The sequence below is a fragment of the Zalophus californianus genome, chromosome 9 (assembly GCF_009762305.2).
Source record: "Zalophus californianus isolate mZalCal1 chromosome 9, mZalCal1.pri.v2, whole genome shotgun sequence".
NCBI classification, from domain to species: Eukaryota; Metazoa; Chordata; class Mammalia; order Carnivora; family Otariidae; genus Zalophus; species Zalophus californianus.
Window position 1 is genome coordinate 18,351,572 of NC_045603.1, and position 15,087 is coordinate 18,366,658.

Sequence of the window (15,087 nt, forward strand, 5' to 3'; positions counted from 1 at the left end):
TGTTTAATGTTCATGTTTTGCCTTATTAAGTGCTTCTCAGTAGGATTGTGTTAAAGAGCTCATCTCCTTCCTTAGTGACCTATTCTAGTGTTGAATGATACTTCTCGTTGGGATGCTCTTTTTTTAGGACAAAATTATAGGCAGAGATTTCTAACATCAATTTTACCTTGGAGCATTTTGCTTTTGTCACCTATAGAGCACCTGGCATATGAATTCTGGATTGTTGTAGAACAATCTGTTTTCCCTGTTAGACTACATCTTCTCAACACAAAAGCAAAAACGAAACAAAACTACATCTCATCCATCTTTATGCCATGGGAACCAGCTCTCAATAGATGTGAGCAGAATTCAGTCGAACTTGAAAAGGGTTTGATGGTCCTAATGTCATTCTCTTGATAGGCCTTGCATTTCTATCTAGAAAAATGCTTGGGAAGAGCAAACAGGAGTAAAGTGTGGCAGAATATGTCAGCCTCAAATCGGCCACTTGGCCTAAGGATTGTTTTGAGCTCAAGGAACCCTTGAAAAACAGCAGATAGAAAAGGGACACTCTGACTTCCCCCCGTTTCTTTCTGAAAACAGGAGATAAAACTCCCCTGTGAAAGATGCCCTCCCTGTACCAGGACAAAAGAGACCTCTTGTCACTAGAGACAAGAAGCTGAAGCAGAGAAAAAGCTGCACAAATGGGCCATGTTAAAATAACTCTGACTTTCCTCTAGCCTCCCTGTACAGTGACTTTCCCATAATTGCCTCCTTTTACTTAACCTGCCACATAAACATTTGGGTTTTGCCATTTCTTTGGGTCTTCGCTTTCTTATGGGCTCTCCTGTGTACACATACAATCTGTGAACTTTTCTTGTTCATCTGTCTAATGTTCATTTAATTCTCAGGCCCAGCCAGAGACCTTAAGATGGTGAAGGCAAAGCTTTGACTCCTCTATACAAACTTAAGAGGGTGAAGTAGAGAAAGAATGAACCTTTACTGAGTAGCCACTTGATTCATGCATTGTCCTTGGGTTTTTAATCTCTGCTAATCCTCTTACTATTATTACTTACAGACAAAAAAATTTAGTGTAAGAAGGTTAAGCAATGCACCTAGGGTTAATGAGCAAGGATTCAAATGCAGCTCTGTCTACCCTCCCCCACACAGTGGGCTTTCTACCCTCCCCCATATAGTAGGCTAAGAGCCAATCTGACGTTACCCCAGTTGGAATTAATATCTTTTAAGAAGAAAGGTAGAAAAGATGAGAAGCAACACCAGTGAGGTCACTTGGGGGATGTGTGATTTCACGAAGCCATCACACTTACTGTGGGCTCAGAGTTAGCAGGACATTTGCTCCAATACACCAGAGAACAGCTCACACAGGTGCCCTGGAAGGAAAGACAAGGATCAGTGCAGGCATCCCTGGAAGAGGGAGCAGGGGACCACCCTACCTGGCCTCATGCTCCCTTCTCCAGGGGACTGCTTGGGGGGCCTCCCTCTCCACTCCCTACTGGGGCCTCCCTGGAGAGAAGGAGGGAGGTCCGTGCCTGTGCCAGAGGGTTTAGGAGCTGGAACTGAGCTTGCTCAGAGCAGCCCCCTCTTCTCCCTTGTTCACGGTCAGATCGACCGTCCACCGGCCTGAGGTTTCTGATTGACTCTCCGCCATGTAGAGGCACCTGTCCCTGAGGAAGCATTGCAGATTTTCCACCTGTGCCAGAGATGGAGCATTAGCACTGGGCACAGACTCGTTCTCCAATTAGCCTAGCGGCAGCAAAGCTGAACATTGAATCTCCACCTTTCAGTCTCTGAACTGAAAAGCCCGCCCCCCCCCCCCGCCCCGCCCCCGGGCTTCTTGTTTCATTTGAATTCAGGAGGAAGGAGAGGGGTGAGTGCTTCCAAATCTTTCCAGATCAATTTTCTGACCTCTTTTGGGCTCTGTGCTCCAGCAGGTGGACCTTGAAGAATGATCTCTCAGCCTCCCCTGCCAGTGTCTTAATGGTCTTGGCCAATGTGAGACGCCAGCTGGATACTGGTGGGCAGGAGGAGGGCAAGGTCGAGGTATTTCTTCCCTACCTCTCTGCTGGGCACCATCACTGTAGCTCCTGATGGACGCCACTTCTTCCAGCCTTCCAGCTCTCACTGGGTTCGGTACCTCCTAGCCCTCCCTTCCTCACCTCTTTGGTCCTGGATGGTAATAATTTCCTACCATGCCTTCTCCTCGGATGCCCCCGCATAATTCGGTTGTCTCCTTAGCCCTGCCCACCCCTCTGTAGTAGCTTCTTCATTAAAGTCTCTTCATTTGAACCATTGGGGTAACTTCTGTTTCCTGCAGGGACCCTAACTAGTACAGAGAATTATTAATTAAACCTCTAAAATCCAAACATACAAGACAAGGCAGCTATGGGTTCCGGCTGGTGCAAACTGAGACTTCTAGAGAGTCCCAGCTGCCCTTACTCTGTGCTAGCCTAAATACTTTGCAGAGAATGCATTTGTACTTTTTTAAAAAAGATTTTATTTATTTATCGGAGACAGTGAGACAGAGCAAGAGAGAGCACAAAGGGTGGGGAGGGAGAGAGGGAGAGAGAGAAACGGACTCCCCACTGAGCAGGGAGCCCAAAGCAGAGCTCGATCCAAGGACCCTAAGATCATGACCTGAGCCGAAGGCAGATGCCGAACTGACTGAGCCACCCAGGTACCCCAGCATTTGTGCTTTTAACAGACCTAACAAAAACTATCCTAAATCATGTAGAGCAGATAGATTTGACTTTAAACCCAGAGAAAATAATAAAAGAAGACTCTATCCTAAGGCAGGTGTTGGGAAGCTCTTTTCTCTATTAACCCAAAATCCTTTGGGTTGTGGCCCAAACCCACCTCTAGATTCTTTCCTTTGGGAATTTGGAGAACAAGATTTTGAGCAACCTGGAACAGAGCAACCCTGTAACAAGGCAGGCAGTGAGGGCTGCCCTTGTGCCTCCATAGACTTCTTTTCTTGACCTTGAATGGCAGCTGCTTGGGATGGGGAAGCTCTAAAGTCAATAATTAGACTCCTATTGAGTCTTTTTGGCAGAGGCCCTATTTTCCAAAAATCTTTCACCTTTGGGATAGGAGATGAGACTATTCTCGTCTGGCCTGTTCTGATCTTCACCCTAGCTCAAGCCAGGTGATGTACCTGCCAAAACTTTTTTTTTCAAAGAATGAACCAAACAAGAATCACTGGCGGGGACTGGCTGGGAAAGCGACTAGGTTTCAGCCTCTCTTAAAAAGGGGTGCTCAGAATGGAATCAAATCCCCCAGATGGTATATGACTGGCATGGAGAACAGGTACCTGCACAATATCCTAAAACATATCAGAAGAACCAGCCACAATCCTGTACCAGGTGACCAACCAGCTATTTCCAGCCTTCATGATAAGAAGAGGAATCAATAAATAAAACCTATAAAATGAAACCATTATTCCTTGCTCAGTGCCCATATTCCAAGGATATTTTGAGAACAATCATTGAAGTATTATTGCAGTGTCCTGAAAAGAAAGACCCAGACCGATTATTGCACTAACTTTGGGCGTATGGTTTCCATGGGAACTGAAAGATCACGTGTACAGCAGTGTTGAAATTTGGGGTGCTTTGCATAAAATCAGCTCAGCCAAGTAGGTTGCTATGGAAATAGGAAAGGCCATTAGAGGGTACACAAGCTCATAGGCAAACAGAAAGTTTGGTATTTGAAAAGAAATACAGAAAGATGGTTGATTGGCGAGGCCAGAGCACCCACCTGAGAAGAAATTCTTTTTTAAGTTTCTGGGAGTAAAGCTATGGGCTTGGAGCAAGGTGGTCCCAGGGGACACAGGCAGGGGGTGGTCCCACTTCTTCTGGTGTAGTGGGCTGAATAGTGTTCCCCACCAAATTCGTGCTCCCTTGAGTAAGTCTTTGCAAATGTAATTAGTTAAGATGAAGTCATACTAGATTGCGGGGGAGGTTCTGAATCTAATGGCTGGTGTCCTTAACAGAAGTGAGGGGACCCACACAGTGACTAGAGTGGGAAGAAAGCCACGTAAAGACAGAGGCAGAAATTGGAATAATGCAGCTGAGAAACGCCAAGGATTCCCAGGAGGCATCAGAAGCTGGAAGAGGCGAGGAAGGATGCCCCCTCCCAGAGCCTGCAGAGGGAGCACGGCCCTGCTAATACCTTGATTTCAGACCCCTGGCCTCCAGAACTGTGGGAGAATACATTTTTGTTGCTTTAAGCCTCTTCCTTTGTGGTAATTTGTTATGGCTGCTCTAAAAAGCCAGTAGATGTGGGAGGCATCGATCATGGTTATGAGCTAGGACCTCAGGCCCGTCTGCCTCTTCGTGGAGACAGAAACCTGTCTGGAATGAGGCTCCTGGGGTGAGACTCTCCTTGCCAGCTTCCTCAGGAGCGTGAAAGGGAAGGATGTTGTCTACCCTGTGGGGCTGTTGGGGGCCCCTCTTTATCTTCCTAGCTTCCTTACCAGTCTCATCTCTCTCTTGCTTTCATCACATCGATGGGGCAGAATCGGCACAATGGAGGGAGGAATGAGGACGCCAGTCAGGGTGTAGATTCGGCCGTTTTTGGCAATGACCTCTGTCTCTTCCATGGCCACCTCATTTGCCAGAATCTGTCCCTGGAAGGAAGCAGGGACATCTTTCATTCTGTCCTGCAGGACACCAGCCGTCCCCAGGCAGACCTGGGTGCGTGGCCTCCTGTCAGACGGTTGCTACGAGAAGGGCCTGGCCGACAGGAAAAGATGGATTTTTTTAAAAAAAGGCTGGTTTATTTATTTTAGTGAGAGAGAGAGAGAGCACAAGGTGAGGGGACAGAAGGAGAGAAAATGCCAAGCAGGCTCCATGCTCGGCGGGGAGTACGATGCGGGGCTTGATCTCCAGACCCTGAGATCATGGCGGAGCAGAAGCCAAGAGTCAATCGTTTAACTGACTGAGCCCCCGGGGCACCCCAGGGAAAGATGGATCTTAAATGAATTCTTGACTGACACCGGGCAAGGATGTCTCTGCAGAGATGGTCCTTGCAGGTGCGGGGCTGGGAAGGGGGATAACTATTCCAGCTCTATGATATATTTGCTAAAAGACCACGGGTTAACCATTTTACCTCTCCATTGGCGAAGCAAAGATCCTTTCATTCAGATACATTTATTGACCCTGTATTGTGCTCTGCTTTAGGCGCTGGGGATACATCAGTAAAAAACCCAGACAAGTCCCTGCTTATGTTGTAGGGGAGGGAGCAGAAAATGAACAGATGGGCCAAGAATTCTGACCTCCTTTCCCCCCAGATCTGCTCCACTTGTGGTATTAAAGGCAACTCCATCCTTCTGGTGGCCCGAGTCAGAAGCTCAGGAGACTTCTTCCTCTAATCCATTAGCAGATTCTCTTGGGGCTTCCTTCAAAGTGCCATCAGAATGCAACCACTTCTTCCCATAGCCTTGCTACCACCCTGGTCTGAGTCACCATCGTTCCTCTCTGGGTTATTACAGTCAGCTTCTAACTAGCCCTCCCCGAATGGATGTCTGATCATGCCCCTCCACGGCTCGACATCCCCCATGGCTCCTCATCTCATTTAAAGTAAGAGCTCGTAGGCCATGCGTGACCTGACCCCTCTTCTCCTTCTCCCTCCCGCTGCCTTGACCTCTCCTACCTCTCTTCCTTCATTCCCTCTGTTCCAGCGACAGTGACCTTGCTGTTCCTCAACCAGGTCAGGCATATGCTCCCTTCTTTGTGCCTTTCTTTTCTCCCTCTCTCTGGAATGCTCTTTCCCCCAGATATTCATGTTGCTTGCTTGTTTCTTCATTTCCTTCAGGCCTTTGCTCAGATGTTTTCTTCTGCATGAGGATTTCTTGGGCATTTTATTTAAAATGTCAGTTTCATCCTTGCTTTATATCCCCCTTCTTTGTTTGTTTGCCTTAGCACGTGCTACTTTCTAATATTTGCTGTGTTTTACTTATTTAATTTGTTTACTATCTTCCTATTTACTAGAATGCAAGTTGCATGTAACCAGGGACTTTTCTCTATTTGCTCATTGGTCTACATTTAAGACCCAGAATGGTGTCTGGCACACAGTGGGCACTCAAGAGATAAAGAAAAGATGCATCATCATTATCATCACCATCAAGAGTGAATCAACAGGAGATATAATCTGCACGCTGCCAGACTTTTGCTCATATTAGCCCAGGGAGTTAGCTGAATAACACTGCCCTCACTCAGTTTCTTAATTAAGTCATGTTCCCTCCCACCACAGGGCCTTTGCACATGTTCTCCCTTCTGCCTGGAACACTCCTCTACTCATCTCTGCTGAAGTTCCCTGTACTCATCCTTTGAAACTTGTCTAAAGCATCGCTTCCTCCCTGAGGACCTCTAGATGCCCAGCCTTCTCTTACTGTAAACTCTCATTATAATTATAATTGCACTTATTATAATTGTAATGAAATAATTAGCTGGCCATTAATTAGCTGCTCGAAGTCTGTTTTCCTTGCTAGAATGTAAGCCGGTCTTCTTCATTGCTTTATCCTGGGCATCTAGATCAGAGTCTCACACCTGCAGCTGCTCAGCAAATAAATGAAATCATGAAAAGCAAGAAATAACACATGAAGGAAGTAATCATCAAGACCGTAAGCCTGGGAGTTAGGTTATAGGTAGGATAACCTGGTGAACAATCATAAGCAGAGCAAAAATTCATGTGAGTCACAACAGCGCGGTAGAATTTTTTCACCTACGTTGTTGGTTGTGTTGAACTGTATGATCTGGTTGGCCAGGCTCCTAATGTGTGGGATCACAATCAGAGAAGCCACTTCCAGCTGCAAAGAGAAGAGAACAGCACAGACATTTTTGAGCAATGCATAGAGCCCTGCTTTTGTAAAGTTCTCATTGGAAAAAATAGCCTGGAAGTCTAGGAAATAAATAATGGGAAGTCTGATGTCATCAGTTTTGTGGCTTTGAGGGTTTCTTTGATAACAGGCTCATTATGCATTGCTTAGGGTATGCCCAGAGCTACAGATAAAGAACAATTGTCATGGATTTTCTAGCACTGTAATAATGGAATTTAAGATGAGATCAGATATGTGGAAAGCAGGAAAAAATAGGGCAGGAAAGTGGGGCCAACCTGAGTAAATGGGACAATGTGGTATCTGACGAGTTCCAGAAGCTTCCGAGATCCCTGCAACGGAATCAAAATACTTCTTTAGTCATTGCAGAAAATACAACTTGCCCCCCTTTTGTGGGAACTTCCTCCAATGACTTTGGATGCATGATCAAGAAAAGTCAATGCCCCATCATCTCTTCATTGGGAAGTGCAGGATGAGAAAAACCCCATCCTCAAGGAGCTGACATTCACCAAATTCCTCCTTTGTGGCAGGAGCTGTTCTGAAAGCATTATACGCATATTTTATCTAATTTTCTTAAAAGCCCTGTGAGGGAGGGACCGCTATTGGCTCATTTTATGTGGGATAACACCAAGTTTTAAAGACACCACCGAGGTCACAAAGCTAACTTAGGATAATAAGCCTAAGAAGTTCTCAGTCACTCTGTTCCATTACTTCTCTGAATGTCTAAAGCTACATTCTGGAATTTCTAAGATAGCCTCAGTTGATGATTCTGTTTCATTTTCCCCATAAATAAATGTCTGCTTGTCAGACCATGTGCTGGTTATTTAGGAATTTACACAATCCTTCTTAGGAATATCTGGGCCGGACACTCTCCCCTTCTGAGCCGCCATGGCCCATGGTCCTCTCTCCTTCAAAGCCCTTTCCATGATTTCTTATGCTTCAGAAGCATTATAGCAGTGGAGAAAAAAAGAGAGTCTTAGGACTATCAGTGGGATGAGCAGTCCCCGTAGGGGTGCCCTGGGGAGAGCGTAAAGGGGTGAGGACCGCAGGGAACCACTCTCTGGGGACCAGCGGCCGTGGGGGTCTGCAATCTCTCAGCAGAATCAGAGCTGGGAGTTACAAGCTCATAGCCCTTGAGTTCTGCTACTTAAGTGGCGCGGCCGTGGTTACTCTGGCTTGGACGGGAGGAGGATCACAGATCAAGATCATAGTCACCTCCCAGAAGTTGACATTTTAGGGACATGTCCCAACAGCGAGAAGTCCCAGGTCAAAAGAGAGCCCAGCTGAATCTGAGGCCCATGTGCCCAGACTCCGCTCTGCACGTGTTCTGGGTCCCTCGGCCGAGGGAGTTTCCCCTAAGTAGAGTGACCCTTTATCCTGGCTTGTCTGGTACAACCCTGCTTTACGCCTTGCATGTTGGCAGCCCCATTCACTCTCAAGTATCCTGGTGTGGATGATACATTGTATGGCCACCATATCGAGAAGTCCAAAGCAGTATGTGCAGGGCAGGGTTACCCGTAAGAATGTCAGAGTTGAACCCCCAGTAGCCAGCCCTGGCAGCGATGCTTTCTGTAGCCTCAGCTCTGTTACTGCGTGACTTCAGACTCTTAGATTCTGGCTCTAATCTTCCCCTTGCAGCTGCCTTCTGGTACCCGCAAGTGAGGACTTGCAGGCTGAAGCAATGAGATTATAAGTTTGGATGTTCAGTGGCGGAAGGGGTGAGCAAAAGTGGGGACCGCTGGGAAATGTCAGCCCAAACTGGATTGCAAGGCAGGGGCGGGGTCTGTCTGGCTTATTAATCAGAGTCACCGAGCCACGCAGTGTGTGGTACACAGGGGGCCCCGCGTCAACATTTGTGCTGGTGAGTTAAAAGTGGGGGAGGGGTCCTGGGAAGAGCACTGAGCTGGACCTTGGGGTCCTGAGTTCTAATCCTGATTGTGCTGCTGTGACCTTGAGCAAGCCACGTAGCTCCTCTAGGCTCAGTTTGGCCTGTAAAATAAAGAGAGTGGTGTGGACCCCTTCCAACCCTCTGATTCTGTAGAGGAGACTTTATTAACTGGATCATTTGCTTCTAAAGCCCTAAGAGTTAATTGGTCTTGGATTGTTTTTTACAAGAAGCAGGAGAATGAAAGGGACAAAGGAACTGATAGGTGTCATTCCCGCCATTGTGTGTGCCTGTCCCCTTGTCTGGCTGGGAGCCACGAGGGCCATCGTTCAGTTGGAATTGAGTCCAGTGTGGCTCAAATAGACAGGATGTGCATCCAGGTGCTGCTCTTTGTAGCAGAGACTTTCCGTGTAGTTAGTGCATCCTTTCCCTTATGAAGACATTTGCTTCCTCCTTGCTGTTTTAGGTAAAAATGACAAAAACCCAGCCCTTTGATGCCAGGGCAGAAAGAGAGTTTTTCTACCCAATTGTTAACATGACCCCGAACTCTGCAATTTCACCTCCCTTTGTCCCATGTTACGTGCAAGGTATTTGTGAGCTGGCAAGGGCCAGTCTCTGGTTCCCTGTGCTTTCATTTCCCCTAGTTCAGTGATGAAGTCATCAGCTGGGGCTGGTCATCAGTAGCTGTGGTCTCTGTGTGGATAGGATGGTTCCTGGACTGAAATTTTGCTTCAGGGAGAAGCAGAAAGATACATTGGAAAGGAAACATGGTACTCTAAAATCAGAATTAGAAGCCATTCCTCTAATGGAATCAGTTTATTTTCCATCTCATGGGCATAGCTGATGGGGACTTTTCTGTCTCCAGCTGAGGTTCTTCCCGGAAATAAGGCTGAAGGATGCTATTAAAATGCATGGAGAGAGAAGGACCTTCCTACAGGTTGAGAAGTTTTAACCAAACAGGCTCTGGGTCTGAGAAAAAAGCAGAAATGATCATTCTATTCCTCGCTTAGAAATTAAAGTGGGAGAACAGTTTTGACTCAGAACGAAGAGACTTGGAGTGTTTATATTCTCTGCGGGCAGAAAGATACTGCCTTTGAGAGCAAGGAGATTGAGAGCCAGGAGCAGTGGTGTGCTGGTAAATCAGTTCTGTGGGGAAACAGAGGAGCCCAGATTTACAGAGTTGGCCAATTTCTGCCATGTAAATATTGCCACCATAGGTTAATTTCGAGCTGCAAGGCAATCTCGGTGAGCGAAGCTGGGAACAGGTACACAATCTACTTGAGAGCCCAAGCAAGCCAGCCAGCTCCAGCCACAGCTGGAAGGAGTCATGACAGAAGAGAAACACAAGAGATTTCTGAGCAAAGGTGCTTGACAGAAAAGCAGGGAGGTTGATGTTTCTCTATTCTAATTAAAAGGTTTTGTCTTAATTTTAAGTGTTGCAGGTTAGGTGTCTGAGAACTCCTTCAACATTATTTTAAAAAAACTGGTATCAAATTAGAAGCTATGTACTCAATGAAGCCATATAATCTCAGGATTTTTTATAATTTCCTAGGGGAGCAACATTACTTTTTAGCTTTAAAATTAAGTATGAGAGCTTTAACCGCCTTTCTGCAATAGCTAGGTTTCAGGAAACTTGTGTGTGAATTGTATTTTTAAAATAGCACCGTAGGGTCGCCTGGGTGGCTCAGTTGGTTGAGCGACTGCCTTCGGCTCAGGTCGTGATCCTGGAGTCCCGGGATCGAGTTCCGCATCGGGCTCCCTGCTCGGCGGGGAGTCTGCTTCTCCCTCTGACCCTCTTCCCTCTCGTGCTCTCTATCTCTCATTCTCTCTCTCTCAAATAAATAAATAAAATCTTAAAAAAAAATAGCACCCTATCTTGAAGACACTGGGAAATCTAGCATTATAAGTGGAAACCGGTAGCAAATCCTTTAATATGGTGAATGTTCATTTGCAGTGTAAGAGATTGCCTTAATTCAAAGTTTTCTGAAGGCAAGATACCCTTGTAGATACCTGAAAGTGTTCTAGAAAGGTATGTATCCATATGCATCTCTAAACCATACATGCAACAAGATTCAGGGTTCCAAAAAGAGCGTGGCCTGGGTTAGAAAACTGGTGCTTCCCCAAATGTCTATTTCTAGATCTCATGGAGATGTTACTAAATCAAAATGCTTGGGGTATGGTTTGTGAAGCCGCCTAGTTAACAAATTCCAAGGGTGATGCCTAAGTATACTGAAGTTTAGGAATCACTACCCTAAAAGATCCGGACCCTCCATTCTGTATAATGAACCGATCTACCCGAGGTCATGGATAGTCTTGCCCCATTGGCAAGATGGTAGCATGATTTCAGGGCACTGGAGGAAAGCTCGCGGCCCTTCCTGTAATTCCATCATTTGACATTCTAATGAACAAAATTCCATAATTAATTACCCTTTCCTTTGGTTTAAGGCTGTTATTTCTGGGAGAGGAAACACATTAAATGGTTTCAATCACTTATACTCTTATGTGAAGGAGTAAAAAAAAATCTCCTTTCTAGAAGAGAATGTGAAAGAATTAAAGGCCTTTGTGGTATATAAGGAGAGATTATTATGAAGAAAGATGAAAGCAGTAGAAAGGAATGCCTGGGGCATCTAAAAATAACATTTACTCCTTTTTCTTTTTTTTAAAGAAGGCTTCATGTCTAGCATGGAGCCCAACATGGGGCTTGAACTCATGACCCTGAGAGCAAGACCTGAACTGAGATCAAGAGTCAGACATTTAACTGACTGAGCCACCCAGGTGCCCCCCAACATTTATTCCTTTTAAATTTAGCCTAGACCTGGCCCAGAATGGCCTAGTTTAGAGTTCATTTGCAAGGTAGTTTTAGAAGTTGTAGGGAACTTAAAATATTGATTTTGCTACTGAGAAATATTAGAAGAGCCAGGAAAAATCAAACCAATCATTTAGACCTGAGGTTGCAAAAAGATTTCATTTCCTGTGCTCAGTCTGGCTGGCTATTTGGAACTCTGCCTAGGAGATTGTAGCCACATCCATAGTTCCAGAGGACTGTGATTGATTAATGATGTCTGCATTGGTTGTGGGAGGGTAGGTGGTGATAAATGCGTCACTTGTGGAACGTCCCTAGTTTGGAAAAAGTCTGTATGGGCTCACATCATGTCAATGATGTCATAAGAGTAAGTAGGATACCATACCTCTGGGGAAAGGAGGTAATCAAGAGTGCCGTCCTTCATATTGTTTAATGCTTCATTACTTGGAACGAAAATGGTGTATGGTCCACCAGCCCCATCTTCATCTAAGGCATGTCCCACATTGGTTTCCTGCATTTGAGGAATGAAATTTTATATCTGCAACCTATCTCTGACAAATCCTTGAAGTAATATATAAAGTATACCTTTATACCTTATATTTGATACCTCTGCTCATTATACAAAAGATTGGACATAAAACCATTTTCCAGAAGTTCATGGAAAGTACATACCTCTAACAAAGATCTGAACTTGCTGTATCTTGGCTGTAGCATTGTCATTATGGTTTGCTAAAAATCAAGAAAAGAAATAGGTGGTTTAGGATATAGACACCCCAACATTAAAAGGTCTGTGACAAAGTTTATGTGTAAATGTGGATAGAAAAGAACCTGGTCAATTGCAACACATTATAGAGATGTTTCCTGTTGTTAGTTGAATTGGTGGTTCAGATCTGTATGTTCTAAAGTAGCCTTTGACCATCATCAAATGAGTCAAAAGAAATAAATTTTTATCACAGGGAGGACTGCTCTGCTCCATAAAGCACAAGGGATAACTTTTCATGACAACTGGTTACTGGACTGAATCATCATATGTGGCCATAAAAGAGATCATAAAATAGAGATCTTTCCAACACCCAATGCATGTTTCTCTTTCTGTTGACAGAGATACCCAGAATTCTACTGAAAACAGAAATTATCCCATTTTCCCCATGGTTGGGGTCCTAGTAGACATGAAAGACGAGCCCATAGTGCTGGCATGCATTTTCTTCTTTGATATGACTCTCCAGGGTACAGAGAAAGATGGATTTGGGTTGACCTAACTTTTACCTGAAATGTCTCACCTTAGTGTTGCTCTCAAATGTGGGTGCCATCTTGTCCATGGCTCTGTCAAGGATGTGCAGGAGCCCATTGGAAGCAACTATGTCCCCCTGTATAATTTTTACCTTCTTTTTGCCTCCAGAGAGTTTAAGTTTTATTTGATTGTCCTAAAACACCAAGAAAAAATAAAATTAATGTGGTGTCCTTGAAGGAGTATTGGATTAGAAGTCCTGAGTCCTTGGGATCTATCATTTATTGGCTATAGGATCTTGGATAAGTCACTTAACCCAAAATGGGAAGATGTCATTTGCTTGCTTCACTTCACAGGTCTTTCATTAAGATCAAATGAGATAATGTGTGAAATCACTGATGACTACAAGGGATTGCTAAATGTGAATAGGAACCCTAGGTCTCCCTGAATAGACTGCAAGGTCAGAAAGGGTAAAACAATTCTATTTACTGTAAACTTAACACCTACTTTAGTGTGTTGTATGGACAAGGCACACAATAAAAAATTTTGTTGCATAAATGACTGAAGCTAATTCCTTCTTCCTTTCATGTGGCTCTTATAAGGTATAGACAATAACTATGTGTTGAATGAGTGAATGAATGAGTGAGTGAATGAGTGAATGAATGAATGAATGAGTGAGTGAAAGAATGTCCTTGTGAGAAGAGGAGATACATTTTCATCCATCTATCTAGATATCTACCCATCATCCATCCATCCACCCATCATCCATCCATCCATCCTCTCACACACAGTATAACACATTGGTTAATGATTCGGGTCTTGGAGTCAAGGAGTCCTACATTTGAACCCTGGATCTGACCCTTATTTGTGACCTCTCAGTTTTCCCACTTGAAAAATCACCTTTAGAGTGTTGTTGCAAGTCTTATATGACATAAATAAAGGTTCATCTCAGTACAAGAGTAAGTGCTCAATAATCTAACAAATATTGATAGTTGGTGAAATGCAAGAATATAGGCCATAACCCACACATGCACCTTCTGTTTACTAATCACGTCCCTCCGGCTCAGTAAAGTCACAGAAAGAGTTATTTGTGAGAGGGGAGGAGGGTAGTTTTACTCAAGCAACAGAACAGAACCAACGGCATTAGGAGAGATGGGATGCTAGGTTTGCAGAGGATGGATAAACTCCAGTAACCTAAACCAAACATAATCCATTTTCTTTTGCAAGAGGGATGCTGATCTGGCTTTGTGCCAGCACTTCCAGGAAAGAGGTTTACTACGAAGCTTCTCTTTCCTGCTGGCACCCAAATGACGTTCCCTTGAAGACGAATTCAAACCAGAGCAAAATCCAACACTTTATAACCCTCTTTCCACAACAGATCCCTCTGGCCCGATCCTTCCTGGTGTTGCTCTCCACTTCTTCCCTCATAGGGAAGTGCTTTGGCAAACGAGGAATAAGGAAAGACATTCCCCGTAAACTTCAAGAGCCCAACCACAGCTGGAGTCAGCTGTGGGCCCTGGCTCAGCAGACACTTTTGTTCTGGAAGTGAAAATCAGAGAGGCCCTTACCTTATCGCCGTTGAAGATTTCTCCTGACTTTCCAGTCAAAGTGTAGAAAGTGTCTGTGTTATTCATATGCTCGGTGTTCATCTGCCCAGCAATTATGTGGAGTTTCACGAAGTACTGAGCAGCCTCCTTATCCATCAAGAGCTCTTTGACCTGAGGAAAGAGAGCCAGTCCCTTCAGTTTCCACTGGTGTTTGAAGGACAAAATGAGGTTGTGAGGCATGCATTGGCCAAAGATGTCAATGCCAAGGCCCCCTAACTGAGGCCTGGGCTCTTTCAGACACAGGTGGCTTTGGGGGGCAGAGCGCAATCTAGAGAGCAGGAGGTGGTGCTCAGGGTCCTCTCAAATCACCAGGAGCGAGGAAGGTGCAAGCACCCAGGAATCAGCTTGAGCCCAGGGATCAGATGGAAATGAAACAAAAAGTTATGTGAAAAGAAAGTACAAACTAGATCCATGGAGCTTTTGAATAGGAAAATTAGGATTTTTGAAATCCACTGGATCAAATCTACATTTTGTCAGTGTTATATTTCAACAGCAATCAATCAACAGATACTTTTTATTAACTCTGTGTAAATAATCTATATAGTAAACAAGAGACCACATGCAAAGTGCCTCATTCAGAGACATTCAATATTTGTGAGCTCTCCTCCCTATAGGAGAGACGTGAGGCATTTCTGAAGTTTAATGGTTGATTCATCTCAGATTGTCCAAAGGTGGTGACATATTAGGATGAAGGGTTCTGGAGCTTCCTGGGTTTTTATTCAATGCAGCAAAAATTAT

At 44.8% G+C, this 15,087-nt stretch overlaps 1 protein-coding gene across 14 annotated transcripts in view; it reads right to left on the bottom strand.

The window, feature by feature from the left end:
* The window catches only part of STAB2 (stabilin 2), a 147,214-nt gene that overhangs the window by 87,620 nt on the left and 44,507 nt on the right, over window positions 1–15,087 (bottom strand). For all 14 annotated transcript variants that reach the window (XR_003519900.1, XR_003519902.2, XR_003519901.1 and 11 more), the window contains 8 exons: window positions 14,311–14,460; window positions 12,795–12,938; window positions 12,187–12,243; window positions 11,900–12,025; window positions 7,105–7,158; window positions 6,719–6,799; window positions 4,466–4,618; window positions 1,305–1,367 (listed from right to left, as the gene is read on the bottom strand). Coding sequence is in view for 11 of the 14 variants with exons in the window: in XM_027593936.1 (XP_027449737.1) it covers window positions 1,305–1,367; window positions 4,466–4,618; window positions 6,719–6,799; window positions 7,105–7,158; window positions 11,900–12,025; window positions 12,187–12,243; window positions 12,795–12,938; window positions 14,311–14,460 (828 nt within the window). In the remaining 3 variants the exon portion in view is untranslated. The remainder of the gene's footprint in view (window positions 1–1,304; window positions 1,368–4,465; window positions 4,619–6,718; window positions 6,800–7,104; window positions 7,159–11,899; window positions 12,026–12,186; window positions 12,244–12,794; window positions 12,939–14,310; window positions 14,461–15,087) is intronic.